General features: G+C 37.7%; 1 protein-coding gene across 1 annotated transcript; it reads left to right on the top strand.

Annotated features, from left to right (window-relative positions):
• The first annotated feature begins 4,315 nt into the window (after nt 1-4,315).
• LOC125276276 (zinc-binding protein A33-like) lies at nt 4,316-19,191 on the top strand. Its single transcript, XM_048203777.1, has 5 exons — nt 4,316-4,715; nt 7,326-7,421; nt 8,546-8,568; nt 8,650-8,768; nt 18,305-19,191. Exons 1-5 carry the CDS (start codon nt 4,323-4,325, stop codon nt 18,799-18,801), a joined length of 1,128 nt encoding a protein of 375 aa, XP_048059734.1. The 5' UTR covers nt 4,316-4,322; the 3' UTR covers nt 18,802-19,191.
• Nucleotides 19,192-26,763: the final 7,572 nt, after the last annotated feature.

A 26,763-nucleotide genomic window follows, 5' to 3' on the forward strand; every position in this document is an offset into this window, starting at 1 on the left:
AAATAGGTCAAAGAACAGAGCAACATCAGGACTTCAGTTTACATTTTAACAAAATGTGTTAAAAATTAACTTGCATTGGAACTTAATGCTATAAAATCTTGTATCAAAAACAAAAATACTAATATAAGCAGATTTAAGATGCTTTATTTAATAAAAACACATCTGCTTATGGTGCTGATTATAAGTGCTTGGAGACATGAACAGCACTTACAGAGTTCTCCCAGTGTCCGTGTGTGTATCATCCTGGTCCAAAGGCATGTAGGTTAGAGAGATTAGATGTGTTTTATTTCCAGAAGTAGCAGCAGCAGCAGAACAGCATTAACGTTTCAAGATTTGATTGTGTTGAAATGAAGAGACTTCCACTATATGCTGTATAAGACTGTTGTGCAGGTAAAAGTGGAAGTGTCTATGTGTCAGATTTCACAACACCTGCACATCAGTCTTATACAACATATTATAGAATATATATTAATATATTATTAATATTAATTATATTAATATTAAAAGTAACACTAAAGCAGTGTTAGAGTTAATTAGGTACTTAAAGGGTACTAAAGGGTATCACTCACAGTTTCTGCCAATCTCATGTTAATCTTGATAACATTGCATCCTTCATATCTCCGAAAAGTCTTTAGTTTTGCCATATTTATAAAAGATAGATATGCTAAACCGAGTCCGCCCCCAATCTGCAAATCCAGCGCTGAACTGGGACTTGTTTACAAAGTATTCATCACCGAAATCCAGAGAACAAACAAACATACAAGCACAACTCCGTTGCCGCCTCGGAAAAACAAACTTTGTCCTCTGTTCCTTTAACGCTGGGTTCTTTGGGAAGCTGAAAAAGGCAATCTTTCCCTCACAACCAAAAACACACTCTTTTGGTGACAGAACCTGCGTCTCATTTCGGAGGCTGCATCCTTCGGAGGTCGCATTTAAAGGCTACATACGTCATCAAGGATGTCATATTTAAGAAAAGTAACCGTAATGAAATTGACTGATAAATTGTGAGGTGTAAAATACTGTAATTTCTTTCTTACTTTGCAATCTAATGGTTATTTTTCTTAAATGAGACTGATGATGTATGCAGCCTTCAAAGGGTGCAGCCCCTGAATTGGGACACAGCCATTGTTGAAAAATCTCTCGGCTTCCATATCCCGAATGAAGCGCGTTGATGGGTGTGCTCTTGCTCTTGCTCTTGGTGATATGTGTTTGTGCACGCTTATCAGGGAGAAGTGCCTATACAAGGAATTCCGCTCTCTTTTGACGTCATGCAGGACACACTCGAAAAAAACTCTCCGAAACCTGCACCAAAACGGGAAGTAGTGTATTTGGCACAGAAATACTCCATCATACATCCAACTCGTGTTTTGAAACTTTGGCCATGTTTAGCATGAGAATGCAACTCTTTAACAGAGTAAATAAGTCAGAATGCATGAAATAGCATTACACCCCCCTTTAAGTGATTAATTGAGTAATGATTCTTTGATTATTGAAGACACCTGATGATAATGAGCTGAATCAATGAAGGAAAGAGAAACGCAAGAACTACAACTGACTTCCAGCCACAGTCTTAGGCCTGGGACACACTAGAGTGGTTCTCAACTGGTTTGGCCATGGAACCCATGTTTTCCCATGGTCATGAATATGGCTGATGAATAAATAAGACAATAAGATAAGGCTATTAATAGCAGTCCCAAACTAGTTTTTGTTAATACAATAAAGTTGGTAGGTTGGCATGAGCCACCACAGTAATTAAAAAATATACAAAATAACACAAAGTGATAATAAAGTGTCATTGGGGTTACACAAACAACAGTTACCATGGTAAATACACAATACTAACATGAACCGTTAATGAAAATTTTTATTTCGCAGCAAGCTGCAAAAATAATGTTAGAATAATGACACTGACATATAACCTAACAACATATCATCTGACTGCAGATACTGAATCGGGACAACACATTTTTCTCAGGCACTCCATGACCCGCGGTCTCTCGACCCAACCCACCAGTCGTGAAACACTGCACAAGACGATTTTCAAATCTTAACCGGTTTTAAAAGTGTGGGAAACCACAAGCATAACGACAGATTCAACTGATTTTTAGCATTATTATCTTCTGAACGCACACACTAGATGATTCAGCTGGACCGTGAGACCACACACCTGTTGATTGCAGGAAAGATTTCACAGTGACACGAGATCTCACTAAGACTCGCAATATTAAACGTGACTTGAGAAGAAAAACAAATGGAGGACAATTGACGCTGTCACCTGGCTTGAGCGTGATCTTTTTACAGTGAAAAACAAAATAGAAAAAAGGGATATGGGTGATCTACTTTCTCAATAATCCACTTTAATGGAATGTTTGCAGCTGGCAAGTTTCAGCTAAAGAAGCTTGCAACATCCGTGACGCTTGCTCACTCTCATTGGCTATCGCAAGTATCACGTCAGAGGCAGGCTGATCAAGACTCATAAATATCAAACATGTTTAATATTTACGATTTGAGATTGGGGACGCTCTGTCTTAATCGGCAGCAGTTAAATAACCGTAATGACACCACACAAAAGAGGATTTTTTTGGACAAAAATAGTCAGGCTGTGCCCCCCAACTGTTCGGGGGGTTCAAATCAGGCTCAAAATCTGGCAAAAAAGTGTGTGGCCAGCCTTAGATAAAAATCAACTGAAAAGCCAAATAAATGTATCTTATTACAAACCAGACTGACTTTATTCTGTCATTTTTCTACAGTTTTTGTTTGTTTGTTTTTTTAGATGTTTAGATGTTTTTTAGAAGTTTAGATTTGGATGTTTTATTGAAAATGTTTCTTTTAGTAGGGCAGTTTGACTCTTGGGTCTTCATAACAGTTTTTATCAAAACACATAATTTGATACAAAGACCATAAACAAGAGCAATCAGTTGATATAATTTACAGAGAATAATGAAGAATAATGATTATTTAGTCCCATTACTGACTGAAAGTGGTTATTCATTATTAATACGTGATTTTCACTGACAGTACCTTCATGTCACAGACCAGACATTTGATTGATGATTTTTAGTTTTTAAACATGTGGGGGTAAAAAAAAATCAGACACACACAGATGTGCTGAACACCCTGCCACAACTTTCATGGGTTGTTGTTATTGAAGTGATCATCAATCTTCCTCTTGTAGACTATTCATGCTTCGCTCATGCCTTTCTTCAGGTTGGCTCTAGCAATGCTGTATCAGGCTCTATTGGAAGACCTGAAGGCGATGTAACAATCTTTGAGGAGAATTGTAACCGTCTTTGTCATCTATATTATATGAAATGTTGGGTGATACAGCGCAAAAGGGTCTCCAATCTCTTCCTTCTGTCCTCATGAGAGCTACAGTAAGATGCTACAGGTCCTGCTACAGTTTTATTACTGTTTTTCAGGGATGTGTTTAATTAGACCTGCTTCTAGATTTCAGATGAGTAATGTAGGCATATGGTCACTTCTGACTGTGCATTTATTTCTGTTGACATGCACAATGATGCACAACAGATAAAGAGACAGAAAATGGTTGCTTGTGTCTCCAAACACTGAAAATCAGCATGATAAGCAGAAGTGTGTGTTTATCACTGGAACTTGAGCATGAAACTACCCTCAACCCCACCGACAAACATTCTGTCACACTCCCTGGCGCCCTCGTATGCTTCGGCCATCTCAACAGTTCCTCACATCGAAAAGTGGACCATATTAGGATTGAGCCAAGGACTGATAATCTCAGGCATACAGTTCTCACAGAGAAATAAAACCCAGCTTTACGACCTGTACTTCTTGCAATCTGCCAACCCCTGTCCTAAATCCACTTCAGACATCAAAGCAGCCAACAGAGCAAGCAAAGCGCTCAGGGCCTCCCACTCAAGTTCTGACTCTCCTCGAGAGGCAGGCCGTTGATAAACCTAGTAGATTACATTCCTAAAAGTGTGAAACACCCCCAACCCCCACCCCCATCATTATACGTATGTCCCCAGATTCAATTTGTTGAAACCTGAAGAAACCCTGTCGTTCTCTGACCCGTTTAAACACACCCAAAGAAGATAATAAACTTCACCCTTTAACACAATTACCAGGAAGAGACTAACTTGTCATTTCTCCTTTCCGTCATACTGACTTTGTCTCGACAAAAGAAAAAGAAAATCGATTAAAAACAAATAGAAACCCTTTCAAGGATTTTTTGAACGTTTATTTCTGAACAGATAGCAGATCTTCATGATTCTCGCGGATATTCATTTTGAAGCCTTCATTCAGAAAGTGAATATAAATTTTGGATTGCTGGAGTTCAAACAGGGATAATGGATTCAATATCTGAAGATGAAGTTTCTTGTCCCGTGTGTCATGAAGTCTTCAAGGATCCCGTTCTTTTATCATGTAGTCACAGTTTCTGTAAAGAGTGTCTTCAAAAGAGCTGGAGAACCAAGAAAACCCAAGAGTGTCCTGTCTGCAGGAGAAGATCCTCAAATGATCCTCCAACTAACCTTGTGTTAAAAACCTTTTGTGAGTTGTTCCTGAAAGAGAAAAATGAGAGGCGTTCATCAGGATCTGAGGATCTCTGCAGTTTACACAGTGAGAAACTCAAACTCTTCTGTCTGGAGGACAAACAGCCTGTGTGTTTAGTGTGCAGAGATTCACAACAACACGACAATCACAAATTCAGGCCCATCAGTGAAGTGGTTTCACCATGCAAGGTAAGATAAATGACATTTGTTTCAAATCTAAAGAATGGTAAGTCATAAACAGAGATCATCACATTCATGGTCACGACATTTACTGATCACTATTTTAACCTCTGTTCCCTGATGGACGGAGACGTATTGTCAATGTAGTGACACATGGGGTTGCCCTTAGGAGCCCCAAACACCTCTAATGCTTCAGACAATGCCAATGAACATGCGAGTGGAATTTGCATGCCACTCCCCCAGACATATGGGTACATATGGCTGTTGCAAGCAACCATATCAACAGCTGAATTCAGAACTACAGAGACACACAGCAACAAAACACACACACACTGAACTTTACAATCATCTAACTAAGCAACCAGCTAAAAGAGAAAACCGTTCCACAAATTTCAAATTGGCAACAGTGTCACATATTTGCCCAGAAATAATAGTAAATAAGCCTTACCTTTAGCAGAACATCTTTGTTTCTAGAATTTGTGCATGCAAATTTGTTAATTAATGCTGCCTTCACTTGCTATCGGAATTATCATAAATACATGCTTCCCAGGTAAAAAGTGCACATGAACATTTACATATGTAATCACAGTGAAAATTGGCTGCATCTGACCAAAATTACAGAATTTAGATTTTACTCCTATTGTGTTAATGTTTATATGGCTGTCAGTGCATGGGACACTACATATAATTTTTGTTTTAATAAGATTTTCCAAATAAATAGGCAAGAATAAAGCTGGTGTCCTCCATGATATCTGCAACAAGCTTGAAATCACGACTTCTGAAGTGGGAATTATGAAATTTCCGATACATCAATCCTCAAATGTCAATCCTCAAATAGTCCATTCCCTTGACTATTTCAGAGAGTTGCTTCTGTCTCATGGTTGTCCTGAGTTCATTCTTCATTGTTATAAGTTGAGAGAAGGATCTCTCGCCCTCCCAAAATTAAGTTTTAGTTGTATTTTTGTTCTGTGATGGTGGGGGTGGGAACATGTGTGACGTAGTCAAGTGCACTTACTAGACCGTCTCATTTAATCACATTAACTCGTTTAATGCTGAGGGGAACTCAAGCCTACAAGCCTCTGAAGGACTAAACACAGAAGCAAAGCAAAGAAGCCGCAATTGCAACTTCAACCAAGGGGGCCTTTTGCAGGTTCGTGCCCAGGGCACAGAATAATCATAATCCATCCCTGCACATGTACCACATATAGCCATTATCCAAAATACATATCTAATAGTTCTGTCATGACAACACTCAGAGTGTTTGGCATGGTAATGGTTATGACAATGTTGATATGTTTGGTCTTGGTGGAATAGATCTGCTACACTGCTGCTGCTGCAGAGCAAGTACAGGACTTGCTAGTGCCAATACATACACGACACACTGCTGTGAGCAAGTAAGACATGCTGCTGCTGTACAATATAGCGTACATGAATTACCCATAGCAGATCTATACAGGTGGAGCTGGGGATGGTGGAGGGTTTCTCAATCGCGCTGCACTGCTAGGCAAATGCTACTCATGTATTTGAAGATTGAGCACGCAAGCTCATCTGTGTCCTATAGATAATGATGTGATTATGAGAAGGTTGAGTTAAATGACCTATTAGCATGCCCATTAGAGTTTCATGCCAGGTGTTAGATCCAGTCACTGTTCTCCACCGGAGCGGCTCCGGTCAGTTTTGTGTTCTATGCATGACTCAAATACCATGTCATGCGTGAGACGCTGCAATGCACATGAGACGCGAGTGAAACGGTTAAATGTGTCTGGCTAGTGCATGTTTACATTAAAGCTGCTGTCAGTTAATGAAGATATGATGGATGAACTCACGGCTCAATTGGACTGTCAAAAGTGATAAGACCTTTCAGTTTTATGGATGTTGCCATCTTTGATATTACTTTGGTCACTGTCACTATGGTTACTGGTAAGAGAATATGGGCTTGACTCTCACTGCACATTCATACAGACGCTACTGTTATGACAGCATTTACTTACAGGTGTGTATCTGGAAATGTCCCGTTCACACAGCAACTTACCAAAAACTGACAGTGTGAACTGTAATCTTGCAATAAGTTTTTGGGCAGGCCTAGAAATAAAGCAACGCAATAAACAATCTAAAAATGTTGATTTGTAACATTCCATAAACATAAAGTCCAATTCCACAAACAGTATTACCAGCTTCACTTATTACTAACCAGATTGACATTATTTCTGTCATACATCTACAGCAGTTCTTATTGAGAATTAACAGAGGTTTAGATGTTGATATTTGGTTGAAAATATTTTGTTTGAGGTCACCATCATGGAGATCATTTTTTTGCTTTAGTTGGGCTCTTTACCCTTGACGTTTATTGAGTTACTTTTTCAACAATTGCAGGTTTTTCTTTTAAAGATCAACATGAATTGAAGCATTATTGGAAAGTGTAAAGTCAACTGATGTAATAAAGTAAAAAAAGCCCAACTAAAGCAAACACTGATAACGTTGACCTCAAAAGAAACATTTTCAACAGATACAGTAAAAAAAAGAATGGCAAATGATTTTTTCACAGCACTGTATGATCATGTCACTGTATTCTGTTCTCTTTTCTTGCATTTTATATATTTTAATTTTGTTAAATTCTAGGAGGAGCTCAATACAGCATTGAAATCCTTTCAGGAGACACTTAAACAGAGAGAAAAGATTAAAAAAGAGTTTGAGAAAAACGTTCAACACATCAAGGTAAGGATAGAACAGAATAGTCATTTTTTTACAACTGTAAGATCACTATACACAAAAATGGTTTATTATATTTAATATAATGAATTCCAGTTGATCATTTTTGTAAATGACAAGCAACAGTCTGCTTCTGGATCTGTTATATGTCCAGTATCTAAGTTTAGCTCAGATATTAACTCTTTCCCCTCCAGCATTTAGTTGCCAATCACCGTGAACATTTTTGATCATTTTGACAAAATTTTCATGGCCCCCGGAATATTTTGTTGTACGAATATCTGAACATGCAATACATCAAAATACAGAACAGACCCTACTTTAAAAAATGTATTATAGCTTCGAACATTCTTTTTTATCAATGCTCGAACGTAGGTAAGTTTCATTAAAAAAAGCAACAAAAAAGCTGAGAAAATCATGTTTTTCAGTACATTGTTCAGCACAATATTCAGTACAATGTTTAAAGCACAGATGCAGTAGACTGCTTCCATCAACACACCCAAAGCTTCACAGTTCTGTACTACTTCCTGGATCGACATTTCACTTGGTAACATTAGTCAGTTTTCATTTCTATGCTGATTTATTGTTGATGATCACATTATTTTCATATGCATCTGCTTACATATGAGACGTCTCCTTTGATTGGGAGATTCTGTATGCATTCAGAAGATGTGTCATAGCACCCCAAAGTGTATGACAGTGCAAACACGGAAAGCCGTAAAATCTTGTCGTTGGCGATTGTGATTGTGTTGATGTTTGTTGATTGAGATAATTGAAGTGAATGTGATTTGATTTCAGTCTCAAGCTGATCATACAGAGCATCAGATTAAACAGCAGTTTGAGAAGCTTCATCAGTTTCTCAGAGATGAAGAAGAAGCTACAATCACTGCACTGAGGGAGGAAGAGGAGCAGAAGAAGCAGATGATGAAGGAGAAGCTGGAGGAGATGAACAGACACATCTCAGCTTTTTCACAGATAAACAAAGACATGGAGAAGACGATGAAAGACAATGACGTCTCCTTTCTGAAGGTCTGATTTCACATCATTGATTGATTGATTGATTGATTAATTGATTGATGAATGATTTATGATTGATTGAGTTCTTGATGATTAATGGTGTGTTTGTTCTGCAGAAGTTTCCAGTCACAATGGAAAGGTGAGTGATCTGCTGGTGTCTCTGGTCTCTCTGCTTCTGATCCAAAGCCTCTGCAGTTCTGACTCCTGAATGTTCTTCCAGACTTCAGAGCTCACAGCTGGATCCACAGATGCCTTCTGAAGCTTTGATTCATGTGCCACTTTACTTGGGCAACCTGCAGTTCAGAGTCTGGAAGAAGATGCAGGACATCGTCCAAAACAGTGAGTCTGGAGAAGATCTGTACTCTTACACACACACTGGAAATGGGTGGGCATGATTTACATGACACAAAAGCACTAGATTATTTCAATTTGCAGCAAGTGAAGATCTCCTTTTTTTGTTTTTTGGAGAATATTTAACTTTTTTTTTTCATCTACTTAAGTCCAGAACAGACTCAACAGTGTGAAAATATACTTGAGGCTCCATTTATGATTCCTCTGACTGGAACACTGAAACTTAAATATAATATTGTGAACTAAAGTAACTTCAATATGTATTTTATATTGTGTAAAGAGTTTCCATTATGATGGTTTTACTAGAGAAACTATTGACTGTCTCTACAGTTCATAAATACAATTATTAATTTTTTTGGTGTCCTCAGAGAGCTGCAGATGGATTTACAACATTAATGCTGTTGTTTGGTAAATGCCCATTTGGGGGAGTAGTTTTATTTAATTATTTTTTATTTAATTAGTTTTATAAATTTTTAAAAAATAAAAAAGCATTACAATAAATCTCGCTACCAATGGTGATTAAATCTAATGATCGCTTAGCTCAGATCACATCAAACCTTGCAAATTATTATTGTTATACTTTGTTCTCAGAGTGTTAATGTTAACAACATGTGTATTTAGTGTGTATTAACATTACCTGTAGATTTCAATTTCTGTAGCCACTCTGCAGTCTGAAGTCTTTTGCTTTTCACTACACAAGATAGTTTTGAACACTTTTTTGTTATGTACTTGCTCAAAAATTGATTTTGGATAATTTTAACCCTCAGGGGTCTGAGGCTGATTTGGGGCCTGGAGAAGTTTTGACATGCCCTGACATTTGTGCTTTTTTCAGTTGTTCATAAACATATTAATGGAAAAAGTGTCATTACACTGTATTCAGCACAAACTAGGCTACAATAATATGTGAGGAACATGTATGTACATGTTTGTATTTTTGAAGGAATAACGTTTATGCATGGTTATTGAAAAAACAAAAAACTTAAGTCACTGAAATAAAGCCAAAAAATATATATTAAATCTGTGTTCACAAGACTTCTGGGTATTGGGGGTTGTAGACTAGAGTTTTTGCTTCAAAATTATGTAAAAATTATCATTCCTACTCCTTCATATAAAACAATAGAGAGATTTAAATTTTCTAAAACATCTTTGGTCAAGAAACACAGTATGCGTGGAGGCGTGAATCCTCATGTATAATGGGTGATTCTCACCTGAGAAGACAAAAGAATCAGATAAAGAGCTCTAATGACCTGCATAAATAATGAGGCCTTTCAGTCAGATAGGCTGTGAAAAAACCCTCTGTTGATCATGTCTCAAGCTCATCATAATGTAAATCAAACATACAGAAAAAAACAGCAATACTGTGAAATATTATTACAATTTAAAATAATGGTATTCTGTTATTAAAATATAATGCATTTCTATGATACAAAGTGTCTGAACAGTTATGTTACCTCTATGGCATTTCATATAGGCTTTTAGCTTAAAAGCATGAACATTTGGAGAAATATTGATGGATTCTCATGTTTATGTAAATTTTCTATACAGGGGAGTATTTATTCATTATTTATTGTCGTCACTGTGAACGCTGGATACTGTGTTTACAATTCATACTTGCAGCCGAAGGGCGCTCTGTGCACTTTTAGTCCACAAATGCCAATGCTAAAGAAGAATAGGCAATCCAGGAAATAACTGAACTAACAGAGGCCAGAGATCGCTAACTATGGCTATTTAAAACACTTTTCAAGACAATAAACACACGATTGAGACGATGTATGCATGTATTGACTCAGAATTTGCCTCTGAATAGTGCTGGCTCCGTGGGCGTGGCTGCATTAGCGGATAATGAGCTGAATCAAGGACTTCTGACATGGCTCTCTTTTCATACAGATTACATAAACACAGAAGGTTTGTTTTCGATTTGACTTACACGATTTAAAACCTGACATTTCAACGTTTCTTTAGACACAAGTGTCATTTTTTTGTGATTAGTATTCACTAAGTTACAGTTCATTTTCTGAGAACTATCAGATTGGACTTCGTTCAGAGGGAGACGAGAGATCATGCATCATGTTAGTTTTCTTTATTTTACAAAAAGCACAACATTTAGTTTTTACTCTGAGTATACACAAATAAAAGAAGATATTCCACAGATTAAAATGGTGTATAGCTCTTAATTGTATGTGCAACACTGACAGAGTATTTTGAGTCTCTTTCACACTGGTTAGAAAAAAAACGCGGTGATCACGCCGGCGTGACCGCCGACCCAAGGGAGTTAACCAAAAAAGTTATGGACTGCAGCTTTAAGAATACTACCTTAACAATTTAAGAACACTCCAAAAGAGCTGTTCAATAATTTAGAATTAATATAAACTAGAGTGAGTCAGTCAACTGATTTATCTGAAGGATTTGTGAGAGTCTGGCCAAGTAGTAGAGTCTTTGATCATCAACACAAGTTAACACAACAGTTAAATGAAATTTAATAACAATAGATGTACAAGAGTAAATACCACAACAATTAATATTACAAATAATGAATATGGACTGCTAAAAGATAGTAAACGAATAACCAAAGTAAAATACTGAATTAATTAAATAAATAAATCAAGTGCACACAGAATGGATAAATGCAATGCTGTTGAATGTAGAATTGAAGAGATTGGTATTACTTATGTTAATTCTCAAAAAGAACTTCTATAGATCAATGACAGAAATAAAGTCAATCTGGGGTGCGTTTCCCGAAAGCATCGTTAGCCAACTATGGTCGTAAGTCCCATTGAACTCTATTGGTAACGATGGAACTTGCGACCATAGTTCGCTTTGGGAAACGCACCCCTGGTTAGTAATAAGTAAAGCTGGTAATGTTGTTTGTGGAGTTGTTTAATCATCCTCTGCTGAGATTGTGAGAGATGTATTGTCTTTTATTTTCAGTTGATTTCAGGCTATGTGGATTTAAGTCAGTTGTAGTTGTTGTGTTTTATCTTCTGAGAGTGCAAGCATGACGTTGAACCAACATCACATTGTAACATCGATTCAATGCCATACCATTTTTTTGATGAAATTTCAACATTTTTTCAACATTAATTGTGGATGCAAAAGTGATGTTGAGTCAGTGTGGTTAATGTTCATAGATTAACACTGATTTAACGTTGTTTCTATCTGGGAAGACTGAGGTAATGCTCAATGGTGTGAGGGACTCGACATGAAGGCAAGATGGAATCCAAATGCTGGAAGTTTAATAAGTATCAGCGAACAAATCCAATACAAAAGGCAGAGACGTAGTCGATAAGGCAGGCAGGATTGACAGTAACAAGTAATCAGTCCAATCAGGCAACCACAGCAAAAACAATAATCAAAAAGGCAAAAATCCAAATAAGCAAGCACAAAGGTCAATAACATGAAGGCAAGAAACAGGCAATGAGAAACCCTTGGTAAGGCAGTGACAAACTGGCAATACTTTGCAAAGCAGCAGTGGAAATTCATGTCTATTTATAAGGAGTGAGACTGGAAGTAACCAACGACCAACAGTCCATGTTAGTATTCAGGAGAGGGCTCCCTCCAGTGGCTGAATAAATTAGTACCAGCCTCATCCATTACAGAATCCCTCCCTCTATGAACACCTTCTGGTGTTCTCTTTCTTGGTCGCCCCCTTGGTCATGGTGCAGGACGGTTTGGGTGCTGTTGGTGGAACTCTTGGGTTAGCAATGGATCCAATGTGTCATTGGCGGCAGCCCATGATCTCTCCTCAAGTCTGTAGCCCTCCCAGCCCACCAAGTATTGCATCTGGCCCTCTCGACGACGTGAGTCCAAGATCTCTTTGACCAAGTAAGCAAGTAATCCATCAATCTCCAGTGGAGGAGGGGGTTCAAGGTCTGTGGAGGAGGGGCCAGATGCCGGGTGGACCGTTTTAGCAAGGACACATGAAAGGACGGAGAAACACGTTAGTTAGCAGGAAGTTCCAGACGGTATGTCACAGGATTTATCTGTTTGACAATTCTGAATGGACCAACATACCTGGGGTTTAGCTTCCTGCAGGGTAGCTGCAACTTCAGGTCCTTGGTGGATAGCCAGATTCTCTGTCCAGGCTGATAGTTGGGGTGGGGACGCCTCTGTCGATCAGCTTGGATCCGTTGAGCCTGAATGGCCCTTTGCAGTCTCACGTGAGCACTGTCCCACACCCGTTCGCTGCATCTGATCTAATCGTCCACCGCGGGCACCGTAGAGGGTTCACCCGACCAAGGGAATAATGGAGGCTGGTAGCCTAAGACACATTGGAAGGGAGTGATTCCAGTTGAGGAGTGAGTGAGAGAGGTCTGTGCGTATTCCGCCCAAGGAAGAAAGTCATTCCATCTTTGTTGTTCACAGCTACAGTAGGACCTGTGGTATCTTCCTATTTCCTGGTTGAGCCTCTCCACTTGTCCATTAGACTCTAGGTGATCACCTAATATGAGGCTAATGTTGATGTCCAGCTGTTTGCAGAAGGCCTGCCAGACTCTGGAGGTGAACTGGGGTCCTCAATCGAACACAATGTCTTCTGGTAGGCCATACATCCTAAAAACTTGGTATCAGCAGTTTCCATAGCAGTAGGTAAACCTTTAATGGGGATTAATCTGCATGACTTTGAGAATCTGTCGATGATAACAAAGATGGTTGTGTACCAATTGGAGTCAGGTAGATCCGTGATGAAGTCGATGGACAGGTTGGACCAGAATAGGGAGCAGTTGAAGCAGGCCAGCAGGAAGTTATCTGGGGGGTTTGGACTGTGCACATACTGAACAAGCTTTAACAAAAACAGTGACATTGTTAGAAAGAGAGGGCCACCAGAATGAGTTATGTACCAAGCTGATTGTTCTGTGGATGCCAGGATGTCCAGTACTAAGAGAAGTATGGACCCACTGTATCGATCTTTGACGTAGGGTATGAGGAACGTACTGCTTGTTTGGAGGGCATTCAGGTGGTATTGTGTCTGTTTGTTGTGCTCTTTGAATCTCTTCTATGATGTCCCAGCTAATAGGTGCAATTATGACAGATGGTGGTAGTATAGGTTCACTTTGTGGTGTAAGATGAGGAGGATCATGGCGGCGGGAAAGAGCGTCTGCTTTGCTGTTACCTACGTCATAGTTTCTTTCTGCAGTGTTCAGTTTGCGTGAGAAGAATGCACATGGGTACAGCTTTCCAGGAGTACCATGACGCTGGGAAAAGACTGCACCAATGCCACAGTCGGATGCATCCATTTCCAAAATGAATGGAACATTGGGGGGCTGTAGTGAAGCTGGTCTTGAGTGTTTCAAAGGCTTCCTGAGTATTGCCACTCCATGTTAACTTAGAGGGTTTGTCCTTCAGCAGGGATGTCAAGGGAGCGGGGATGAGACTGTAATTGCAGATAAAGCGTTTATGGAAATTAACAAAGCCCAGAAAACGTTTCAACTCCTTGATTGTGTGGGGTCTTGGCCATTCAGTGACAGCTTGGATCTTTGAGTTGTCCATCTCAACACCTTGGTGACTGATGATATACCCCAAGAATGTGGTTTTGGTTGTATGGAATTCACATTTTTCTGCTTTTACATATAGCTGGTGCTCTTGTAGACGAGACAGGACCATCTTGACGTCCCTGATATGCTGGGTCCAGTCATTGGAGTAGATGAGTATATCATCAATGTAGGGTATGACACACTTGTTTAGGAGGTCTCTGAAGATTTCGTTGATAAAGGATTGGAATACTGCTGGTGAGTTAGCCAGGCCATATGGCATAACCTGATATTCGTAGTGCCCCCTGGTGGTGATGAATGGGGTTTTCCACTCGTCACCCTCTTGAATGCGAATGAGGTTGTATGCACTTCTAAGGTTTAGCTTGGTATAGAGGCTGTTCAAGAGCAGAGGGGACTAAAGGGAGTGGATATCTGTACTTGACAGCGACAGTATTAAGATCCCTGTAATCGATACATGGACGGAGACCTCCATCTTTCTTCTCAACGAAGAAGAAACCAGCTGCCGCGGGGGAAGTGGAAGGGCGAATAAATCCATATGAGAGTTGCCAGGGTTTCAGGTCTGGATAAGGGATAAGATTTGCTCTTAGGTGGTGCCATATTGGGTAGCAACTCTATCGCACAATCCCAAGGATGGTGAGGTGGTAACTGAGTTGCCTTGACTTTATTGAAGACTCTGAAAACTCTGAATACTCCTTGGTATAATGGTGGATGTATGGTTTTCTGGACTTTCAATACTGGTGGTGAGACATGGCATGGTAACAGCAACCTGTAGACAGTTAGCCATACAATAATTTGACCATTGTTTGAGCTCACCCTGGTGCCAGGAAATGAGGGGATCATGGACAGCCAACCATGGATGGCCCAAGATGAGAGTGTGTTTGGGGGAGTTGATGACATAAAAGAAGATTGTCTTTATGTGAAACAGTCCAATTCAGAGAGTTACTGGAACAGTCTGGTGAGTGATGCCTGTGTCGATGGGTGCATTATTTACAGCAGTGACGTTGATTGCAGGGATACAAGGTACTGTCGGTATCTTGAGTTCTTGTACAAAATCTTGATGGATCAGGTTGAGTGCAGCCCCTGAGTCGACTAGCGCTGAAACATATTTGGAGTCACTGTTAAAAGATAGCTCAATAAGCAGTGAAAAACTGTGTAATCGGGGAGGTGTTAGGGTTTCGTTACTCACACAGGTCTTGGAGTATGGAAGTCTCTTGCGTTTGTTAGGGCAAGCAGAGTTGTGGTGATCCTTCCCACAGTAATAACACAGTCCTTCCCTTTTGCAACATTCCCTTTCTTCAGTAGAACTCCATGTGTATGCAATTTGCATGGGTTCTGGCGTGTCAGGGCATGTCAGGACTTGTCCTTGGGTAGAAGCTGGTGACTTGGGGCTACTTCTTGAGCTTGGAGAGTTTCGTAGCAAGTTATAAATAAGAATCACTGATTTCATTTCTTTGAAATCAATGAGGTTAGAGTCAACACCTTTACATGCAAGTTCTGCCTGCAGGTTGTAATTGAGTTCCTCTCTAAACAGAGTCTTTAGTGCCACGTCATTCCATCCACTTTGAGTGGTGAGCGTTCTGAATTCTACCACATGGTCTGCTGCTGAGCAAGAGCCCTGGCGTAGATTGAACAGTTGAACAGAAATATCCTTACCCCCCTCAGGATATTCACATACCTCGTGTAGTTGTGAGACGAAGTAATCAAATGATTTTTGGAGTTGCTGGTCTCTCTCCCAACCAGATGATGCCCAGTCTAATACTCTCCCTGTTATCAGTGTCATCATGAATGCACACTTATTTGAGTCTTGGTGGAATGATTCAGGTTTACATGAAAAATAGATTCTGCATTGTCGTAAAAATTCTCTACATTTCTCAGGAGAGCCATCAAATTTGTCTGGAAGAGCAAATCTTACCGGGGTAGCTTGAGGAGATGGAAGAGAATGGATATACTCAGTTAAACTCTAATTAGCAGCACTCAGATGACTCAGTTATGCCTGGTAGTCCTTCAGGATTTCACTCTGGTAAGCATAAGCTGCCTGGAGCTGAGAAACTTCAGCTGGATCCAATGTTGGTGAAGTATTCTGTGAGGGACTCAACATGGAGGCAAGATGGAATCCAAATGCTGGAAGTTTAAAGGTCCCGTTCTTCGTGATCCCATGTTTCAAACTTTAGTTAGTGTGTAATGTTGTTGTTAGAGTATAAATAAAATCTGTAAAATGTTAAAGCTCAAAGTTCAATGCCAAGCGAGATATTTTATTTAACAGAAGTCGCCTACATCGAACGGCCAGTTTGGACTACATCCCTCTACTTCCTTCTTTAATGACGTCACTAAAACAGTTTTTTGACTAACCTCCGCCCACAGGAATACACAAGAGTTGCGTTTGTAGAGTGTGTTTGTCGCCATGTCGTCGAAACGCTGTTATTTTCATCCCGCAGTCCAATCACCGGGTCTGATTCCGGCTCAAATTGATAGGGTAAAATGAAAGACATGTTTACAATAACACTGAGCGCATGCATCTCCACGTTATGGTAAGAGGCGTGACCTTTCCGGGCAAGATGCGCTAAACTGCTGTCGAATCACAACACAGGAACCGCTGGCACAATCAGAACTCGTTACGTATTTCTGAAGGAGGGACTTCATAGAACAAGGAAGTCATCAGCCCGTTTTTATGACAGTGGAAACAGCGGTATACAGATAAGTAAATTATGTGAAAAATACTGTGTTTTTTTACACGCGAAACATGAACACATGTTATATTGCACACTATAAACACAATCAAAGCTTCAAAAAACCACGAAAAACGGGACCTTTAATAGATATCAGCGAACAAATCCAATACAAAAGGCAGAGACGTAGTCAATAAGGCAGGCAGGATAAACAGTAACAAGTAATCAGTCCAATCAAGCAACCACAGCAAAAACAATAATCCAAAAGGCAAAAATCCAAATAAGCAAGCACAAAGGTCAATAACATGAAGGCAAGAAACAGACAATGAGAAACGCTTGGTAAGGCAGTGACAAACTGGCAATACTTCGCAAAGCAGCAGTGGAAATTCATGTCTATTTATAAGGAGTGAGACAGGAAGTAACCAACAAGCAACAGTCCATGTTAGTATTCAGGAGAGGGCTCCCTCCGGTGGCTGGATGAATGAGTACCAACCTCATCCATTACAATTGGTTCACCCCACCAGTTACGTAAGGCTGAATCTTTAACTTTAAGTGTAGATGGCTCTAAACTGGAATTTCAAAAAAAAAAAAAAAAAAAAAAAAAATGGAATTGATATTTGATGCTCATTTAACATTTGTTCCTCACTTTCAGAACACTGTCAAGACATATTTGTTCATCTTAGAAATATTGCCCGATTACATCCTATGTTGTCATTCCCGGCATTCCCTGTGGTTATTTAACATATTTGTATTTTCTCGTATTACTTTTAAAGGTGCTATAGAAAATAAAGTTCATTATTATAAAATATTAAAATGATAGATTATTCATTACTAAGTCAAAGAAAACAGACTTCAACAAATACACACACATTAAGACCCAGTTTAATGAATGTGATCAGATGATGATGAACAGAATTTTTTAGAGTCATAGTATTTCATCTCAACAACTCTGACTGTTTGATTGTGATTTAAAGTTTTTTAAAATATCAAAACCAGGGGTGTCCAGTCCTACTCTTGGAGGGACAATGTCCTGAAAAGTTTAGCTCCAACCTTAATTAAACACTCCTGAGACAGCTAATCAAGCTCTTACAATATACAAGAAACTTCCAGGCATGTCAACTGAGGCAAGTTGGAGCTAAACTCTGCAGGACAGTGGCCCTCCAGGACCAAATTTGGACACTCCTGCATTAAACACTAATAATAAAAATGAGTGTGTAACAACTAATAACACTAACAGTGATCAGAGGAAAATGTCGGATGTGTTTGATCAACAGAACAAGGATTTAATATTTCATAATAATCTGTGTACGGTTCACTCTTGATCATTATATTAACATCAGAATAAAAGCAGCTGTTGATTGTGTCTCATCAGCTCCTGTGATCCTGGATCCAAACACGGCTCATCCATCTCTCATCCTGTATGATGATCTGACCAGTGTGAGATACAGCGAGAAAAAACAGCTGGTTCCTGATAATCCAGAGAGATTTGACCGGTGTCCCTGTGTTCTGGGTTCAGAGGGTTTTAACTCAGGAACACACTGCTGGGATGTGGAGGTTAAAGACAGTTCAGCCTGGAGTCTTGGAGTAACTACAGCATCAAACCAGAGGAAGGGAAGTGATTTCTTCAACACTGATGTCTGGTGTGTGCATTACGATCAGTACAGACAGTTTCTATCATCTGGTATCCGTGTTAAACGGAATCTTGATCGTGTGAGAGTTGATCTGGACTACGACAGAGGAACAGTGTCATTCTCTAATCCTGTAACTAACACACATATACACACATTCACAACCACCTTCACTGACACACTCTTTCCATTCTTCTGGTGTTATAATTCTTCCTCTCTGAGGATATTACCATCCAGTTAGTAAATGTTACTGTAGGTCTGGGGTGTATTCCAGACAGGTTAGGTTAGGTAACCAGGGTAAGTGAATAACCTCAACTTTCAGCTCCAAAAACTGAGGTAACTTTCAAAATGTGAAAGTAGCCATACCAAGTTATTCTCTGAACATAACCTGAGCTGTATTTAAACACACCCCAATCTCAATTAAACACACCTGAAACATCTAATCAAGGTCTAATTAGGCATACTAGAAACTACCAAGGTGTGTTGAGGCAAGTTGGAGCTAAACTCTGCAGGACAGTGGCCCTTCAGGACCGAGTCTGGAGACCCCAGCTCTTGAGTATGGACTCAAATAAATTCTGTGGAGAGTTAATTTAACACTGTTTTTTTGTTGTGAGTCACTGAATATTGAGTATCTGCCAATACAGAGTCCTGATCCTAAAGTTATTACAATCAATTCAATGTATATAGGGACAAGTTCCTCATGCACTGTAAAAAGTGAACATGCAAGAGGTATGTCTAGCTGATTCTACATATAAAATCTGATTTTATTGTTGTAATCTAAATCAATCAGGTTTATTTAACATAAAACAAGGGAAAGCTGTTTAAATTTTTGAGTTAAATTGACCCAATATACAATTTCCAATAAAGCTCAGGACGAAAACGTTCGACAGATGCACGCTATGACTGCACTCATGGTGGTCAGTACTTGCTTTAGTTGAGCTTTTGACCCTTAGCTTTTTAACATAAGTTTTTTTTTTTTTTTTTTGTCTTTTTGTTTTTTGTCTGCTTTAACTGTGTGTTGTTATCTCTGATCATCAAAAAAAAGTAAATTAATTTATACTAGAGTATACTAGAGTAAATTAATTTGACCTATTCCAAATTTTATTGACCCAACCAAACTGATTTCTTTGGAATGAGCTAAATTAAATCTTAATTTCAACAAAACCAGCTATTGTAGATGTACAAAATTGTACAAACACTGTAAAAAAAAAAAAAAAAAAAAGACTGCCAAACAAAAAATGAAAAATTGTATGAAAGAAAATGTTGTATGAAAGAACTGGATAGTAGTAGGTGAAGATGCAGAGATCTAGAGAGATCTGATAGTGTTTAATGTTCTATTGCTGCCAGTCATTTGACTTTTGTTTTTTACATTGAATGTATTGATCATAATAATTCAGAGAATACCTGTAAAATAAGTTTTTTTTTTTCTTTCTGTAAAACATTTAAGGAACATTTCTGTTAATGTTTTTTTTTTTTTTTTTTTTTTGCACTTTATTTAAATGAGTATATTTTACTTTAATTTTATGGTTTTTGTTTGGCAGCCACATGGTGCCAGTCATTTGACCATTTTTTAAAAGTATGTTTTTAAAGTGAAGGTGTTTGATCATAATTGGTTTATTTAAATTAACATATTTTACAGGGTTTTTTTTTTTTTTTTTGTCTGCCAGTCATTTGACCTTTTTATCATTTAACTGTTTTGTTACTGTTTAATTACAGATTATTTGTGTAATTTTACACTCATTTGTATATAAAATACAGTATTTTTCTGTATATAAAAATGTGAATTACTGTAATGTATCATTAATGTCATAATACTTAAATGACAGCGGAGTTGTTAATTTACAGATATTGTTGAGATTTGGGTACAATTTAAAATAACAAACAACCATATATATATATATATATATATATATATATATATATATATATATATATATATATATATATAAAATCAGTTATTATCCATAAAAGTAGGATTTTTTTTTACATTGATACCACACAAATAACATTTTCTAAGTTGAATTGACAAATATTTTATTATTATTATTATTATTATTATTATTATTGTCTAGGTAGAGGCATAAATCTATCTCTATGGAGTAATTTCAATATTTATGCAGTAATAATAGAAATTATAATTATATATATTTATAATGCTAAACACTGTAAACACACTGTGTAGTCACAATTATGCACATGGAACTTTTGATATAAACTCCTATTATTTTGTATTTACAAAAAAAAAAAAAAAAAAAAAAAAAAAAGAATTTATGGTTGGAAAGCATGAGTCTTTGTCAAAAAACAATAAAACATAGAATAAACAAATGACTTTTTTCCCCCTGATGCCTCAAGTTAAACTGCATTGTTTAATTTACCTTCTATGTCACTGTCCAAAATGTTTTGAAGCAACAAAATGGAAAATATCCAGCCTGCCAACTGTATGCAATTACAAGTGCCAGAGAAGCCTGAGTATCAGCTGAGATCCCAAACTATAATGACAATATGGATTTGCTAACAACAAAAGTGGAAGGGTCTGAAGTAAGCCAAGGAGAGATCAGCCTCAAGCCTCCTTTTCAAAGGTTTACAGACATACACATACACATCAGTGGCGTAGCCAGAATTTTATTTTTGGGGGGGGCCCATCTAAAAATGAGGGGGCCACTATATATTATATATATATATATATATATATATATATATATATATATATATATATATATATATATATATATATATGACAGTAATAATGACTACAATGACAATAATAATTCTTAATTTCTAAAAGAAATGCAAAATCAATCGGTAGTTATTAATAGAATAACGAGACACAAACCTTTACATTCAATCGCGTTTGGTCCCATTTATTTTTGATCACAGTGCATACTACATATACAAACTTTTACTCTCAAAGTGCGCACATTTGTAGAAATACACGTTTACCTCAGATTTCATTATAATTTATAGAACATGTACGCACAGTTTCATAATTACAGAGGTCATAAAATGTAGTTTTCTAGGGGGGTACGGGGGCATGCTCCCCCGAGAAAATTTAGATTTCCTTGGTGTACATATGTGCATTCTTAAGACGTTAAGACTAACAAATTGGATAACAATAAAAACCATGTCAACAAATACGTGCATGCATGCACAGTTTTGAGGCAGCTTTAATCGTATGTTTGACAATTTCATTTTCAAACGACGGTCATTGCTCGTAGTATCTATTGCGTTTTATTTTAGCTATAATAAAGTAATTATGCAGCGCGCGCCGGCGCATTTGCGAGTGCAATTCTTGAGTGCGCGCCACGAGCACAATATAATGACTGATTGGACAGTCGTGTTATTTTTTCTGAGTTTTACCGACATAGCCTGACATCGCCTGACATCATCGCATCTGACCGCAGTTCACTGTTGTTTAACTGAAGCTCCCTCGTCATTACCTGCACCTTTTCCGCGCTCGTTTGACTTTTGTCTGGCGCTGAGGCGAAGTCGGAATGCGCCTCTGAAAAGTGTCCCGTTTGTTGTGGTCGTGAAGAGACAGTTCTATATAAATGCAGCGTTTTACTTGGCAATGTAAAAAAAAAAAAAAAAAAAAAAAAAGATTTTTATTTGTATATTTTATATGCTCTGTTGGTGGTTTGTGGAGTAGCATCACCCGGGAGGGATATTTTTTTTTTTTATCCCCACCAGGGATAAAAATAATTCAGCAGAGGCTGGGATACATAGACCAGACCATAAACCATTTATAAATTAATTTTAAACAATAAAACATTTTGTCAGAACCTAAAGTAAATTATCCCTACATATTGTTTTGTTTGATTGTGTAATTTGCTTTTTGAATCGTGGAAAAACCGTTATTTCCATTCTAAAAAAAATACAGATTATCCAGACTCATAAACATTTTGATTACACTCATGCTGATATTGTACTATTTGATGATCAGTAGTGGTTCGCTAAATATAATTCAATAAGCATTTAGGCTACAGTAAGCACTTAACTTTAAATATATAACTTAATAACTAAATATATATTAAATAGATAATAACAATATCTAGATAGCTGGTTGACTATAGTAGGCTAAGTTTGAAAATGATATCATTTGTACATGGAGTTATTATATAAAAAGATACTTAATTTCTAGGTGTTGTTTTAACAGTCAGTTATGTAAGTTTGATGGTTAATGGCTTCTAGCAACATTAAATCCAGGAGAGAAGACAATTCTAGAGAAAAAGCATGTTTGATTTACATATAACAAAGTTTGAGCGCGCACAGCCGCTGCAAATGGGAACAAAAATATCCCTTGAATGAATCACTTAATAAGAGTCACTAGGTTGTAGACGTAAGTGGTATGAAAAAAATCTGTAGAGCAAAAGAAAATCAGTTCAGTAGTAAGAACTGTAGAAGGAAAAATCAGTTTAGTCCTACAAAATAGAATCATCAAACACAATGGAATGGGTTTCCACAAAAGACTCATTTGGTGAGAAAAATACAGAAATCCTTTTCTCCCCCTCTCAAATCAACAGTAGTTTGGTGGGTTGGCTCACCATCTCAGTTTCTGAAGAGTTGATCCAAATATCCAAAGGGAAAATATCCTGACCTGTTCACAGACATCCCAAGTCTCCCGGAAGTTCCGGGAGTCTCCCGCATATTGATAGCGGCTCCCTGATGCCCGCAAATTAGTTAAAATCTCCCGGAATCTAGAGCGAGCGAGCAAGAGCGCGCATAGAGACTGTGTTTCAAACCAGCGCGCGCACGGCAGAGAGGGAGAGGGAGCGAGAGAGAGACCTTGCGCGTGTGTGTGTGTGTGTGTGTGTGCGAAGCGCATGTATGACAGAGAGCATCCCGAATGGCCTTTTTCGGCAAATCAACCAATCAATTATCAGTGAGGTGAGTTGACAAGTTTCATTTCATGTGCATATTATTCAGGCTAGTTGCCAAGGCTACATGAAAACAACAAACTCCTTAGACCTGTTTAAAGTTGCAATGGAAAATAAATAAAAGCAGTTTACATAAATAGTATAAGCTGCTTATATAAATAGTAAAAGTAATCTACATATTTAAACATAATTAACGAATAATTGCATATGCCTATAGCTTATAACTCCTTCCTCTTTTTTTTTTTTTTTTTTTTTTTTTTTGAGGGGGGGGGGGGGGGGGGGCGGGAATGATACCTCCCTGAAATCACTTTTTGCAGGTTGGGATGTCTGTGTTCATACAAACAGTGTCTTAAAGGTACAATTTGTGATATTTTTTTTCCGCTAGAGGTCGCTAGAAGTCTATTCAAAACAAAGGCGTAGTTTGATGACGCCAAGTTTTAGAGCGGAAACTTGGGAAATGTGGTCTCCATCTCAACGGACGGTGCAAAAGAATAGGGATTGGAGTCTGGAAGAACTCATGTTCGTGGATGCGATTATTAACGTTACTGTAGTATGAAGCAGAGCAGGACCGTGTGTTGCGGGAGCTGAACGAGGAGCTGGAGCGATTGATCAACACACGCCTCACGAGCAGCGGGACTTTTATTATGACACAGTCGCCGGAGCCGCTTCCGCTTTTCCGGTCATGAGTTTACGGGAGCTGTCCTTGTCGACAGAACCAGCGGCAGATGGTAAACAGTAATTATGTTCCATAAATAAGTAGCACAATCCACCATAAAACGTGCAAGAAGTAAATAAGGAACTGCTTGAAGCAATCTAGTGGTTTGCTGGACGCTAGACACTACTTCCGCATTTGTCCACGGCACTGTTGTCATGTGGTTTCTACGTCAGTAAAGGCGGTAACAAAGGTAACTGACGTCATTGACAGGCGACTGCACTGCCCCGTGTCACTGTTTAGAATGGGAATTTTCTCATGATTTACAAGTAGTTGAAAACATTAGAGATATTGTTTGTAATTAGCTGGACAAAATATATAACACTAGCCTAGTGGTTTTTGGATATTTTACTGCAAAAATTTTACATATTGTACCTTTAAGTATCTTGAGTATTAAGCAATTAAAATAAAATATAACACATCTTTTCTACATTTTATAAATACCATTTTCAGTATATATGTAACACACATTGACAGATCATCATATGCAATTGATGATACCATTTAAGACCAAATTGAAATATTACATTACATTACACTTCCCTTTTCAACAATTAATGCACATAACATTCAGAAAACTATTTCAGAACAAGAATATGTAACGTAACATTCAATTTAAATTAAATGAACACAATATTATTTGGAAACTCACCAAATCCGAAAATTCTACATTTTCTCACAAAATTGTAATTATTGTTTTTCTTTTATTATTATCTTAATTTACACAACAACATTAATAAACAATTTGTTGCATCTTTTCAGCATTTTTATTGGAATTATAATTATTGCAATTTATACTGTTTTATAGTCAGGCAATTTCTGACCTGTGTTACACCTGCTATAGGAGAGGAAGAACTGTCTCAACTCATTAAATCATCAAAAATCATCTTGTCACTCTTGTGGTGTTTTTGGTCAAAAATGACCGGCTTACAAAAAATTGCTTATAAATCTCTCATTATGCTATATTATCACCAAATATTGGATTCAATCTTTTTGTCAACTTGTTTTATTTAATTTAGGAATGGTTTTGTATTTCTTTTTGCATTTGATTAATTGTAGGCCTCATTTATCTGAGAGTAGGCACCTCAGTTTTTGAGTGAAAAAAGTGGGGTTTTTTGTGGATAATTTTGTCAATTTTACAAAAAATATGAAAAAAAAATTGCATTGTTTATCACACTAGTGTGCTTTAATGTTTAAACAGGAAATGTTTTTTTTATTTTATTTTTTATTTATTACAAAAAGGTATAAAGTCACACTTGTGGTGTTCCCAGTCAAAAATGACTGGCCTACAAAAATAGCTTATAAATCACTTGTTATGCTATTTTAATCATCAAATATTGGATTCAATCTTTTTGTCAATATGTTTTCTTTAAATTAGGACAGGTTTTATATTTATTTTTGAAACTGATTGATTGTAGGCCTCACTGATCTGAGCTTATATTGGTCAAAAATGACCAGCCATTGAAAATGAATGGGGGAGTCGAAAATCAGAGAAACAATTAGTGTTCAGGAGCGTATTTATCATGTTCATGTTCACATATATATATATGCATGTGGGTGAGAAAAAATAAAGGCCTTGGACCTGTGCATGCAAACTCCTGCATCCGTGCACATACACACGTTTATGTACATAAAACACACTATTTTGAGTATTACAGGCTTTCTTTCTCACAGAGATGAACTTTATCCTCAAATCAGTGAGGCTCAGATCAATGAGGCCTTCGATCAATCAGTTTCAAAAATGAATACAAAACCTGTCCTAATTTAAAGAAAACAAGTTAACAAAAAGATTGAATCCAATATTTGACAATAAAATAGCGTAACAATTTATTTATAAGTTATTTTTTCTGCAGGCCGGTCATTTTTGACCGGGAACACCACAAGTGTGATAGGGTTTTCAACACAGCACAAGGGTTAAAAAAAACGCAACTTGATCCTGGAGAATTAGTCAATTACAGGCTGATCTTTGCCTCTACTTTTTTTTTCTTTTTCTTTTTTTTTTTTTTTTGTCAAAAATACTAGAAAAGGCAGAATTCTCACAACTATGTTCCTTTTTAGAAAGAAATAATATCTGTGAGGATTTCCAGTCAGGATTTAGACCGTACCATAGTACTGAGACTGCTCTCATTAGAGTTACTAATGATTTGCTCTTATCATCAGATCGTGGTTGTATCTCTCTATTAGTGTTGCTAAATCTTAGAGCTGCATTCGACAATATCGATCACAATATTCTTTTGAATAGACTTGAAAATTATGTTGGCATTAGTGGAATTGCATTGGCATGGTTCAAATCATACCTATCTGACCGTTATCAGTTTGTAGAAGTAAATGAGAGTCGTACCGATTGTTACAACCTCTCATAAAAAATGGCTCAAAGGAAAGAGAGATTACATAACATAAACAAGAATGAATAAATGAACAGGTGCGTCCACCTAAGAGAGAGAGAGAGAGAGAGAGAGTGCGTACACGCTCAAAAGGATAGAGCAACACCAAGGGAAAAAAACCACAAAGACAAGCAAACCAAAAAGACAAGGCACAGACTGTAACACCGATCACAAGTTCAGTATGGAGTACCGTAAGGCTCAGTACTAGGACCGTTGCTTTTCACCCTGTTGTT

The sequence above is a fragment of the Megalobrama amblycephala genome, linkage group LG9 (assembly GCF_018812025.1).
Source record: "Megalobrama amblycephala isolate DHTTF-2021 linkage group LG9, ASM1881202v1, whole genome shotgun sequence".
Lineage (NCBI taxonomy): Eukaryota > Metazoa > Chordata > Actinopteri > Cypriniformes > Xenocyprididae > Megalobrama > Megalobrama amblycephala.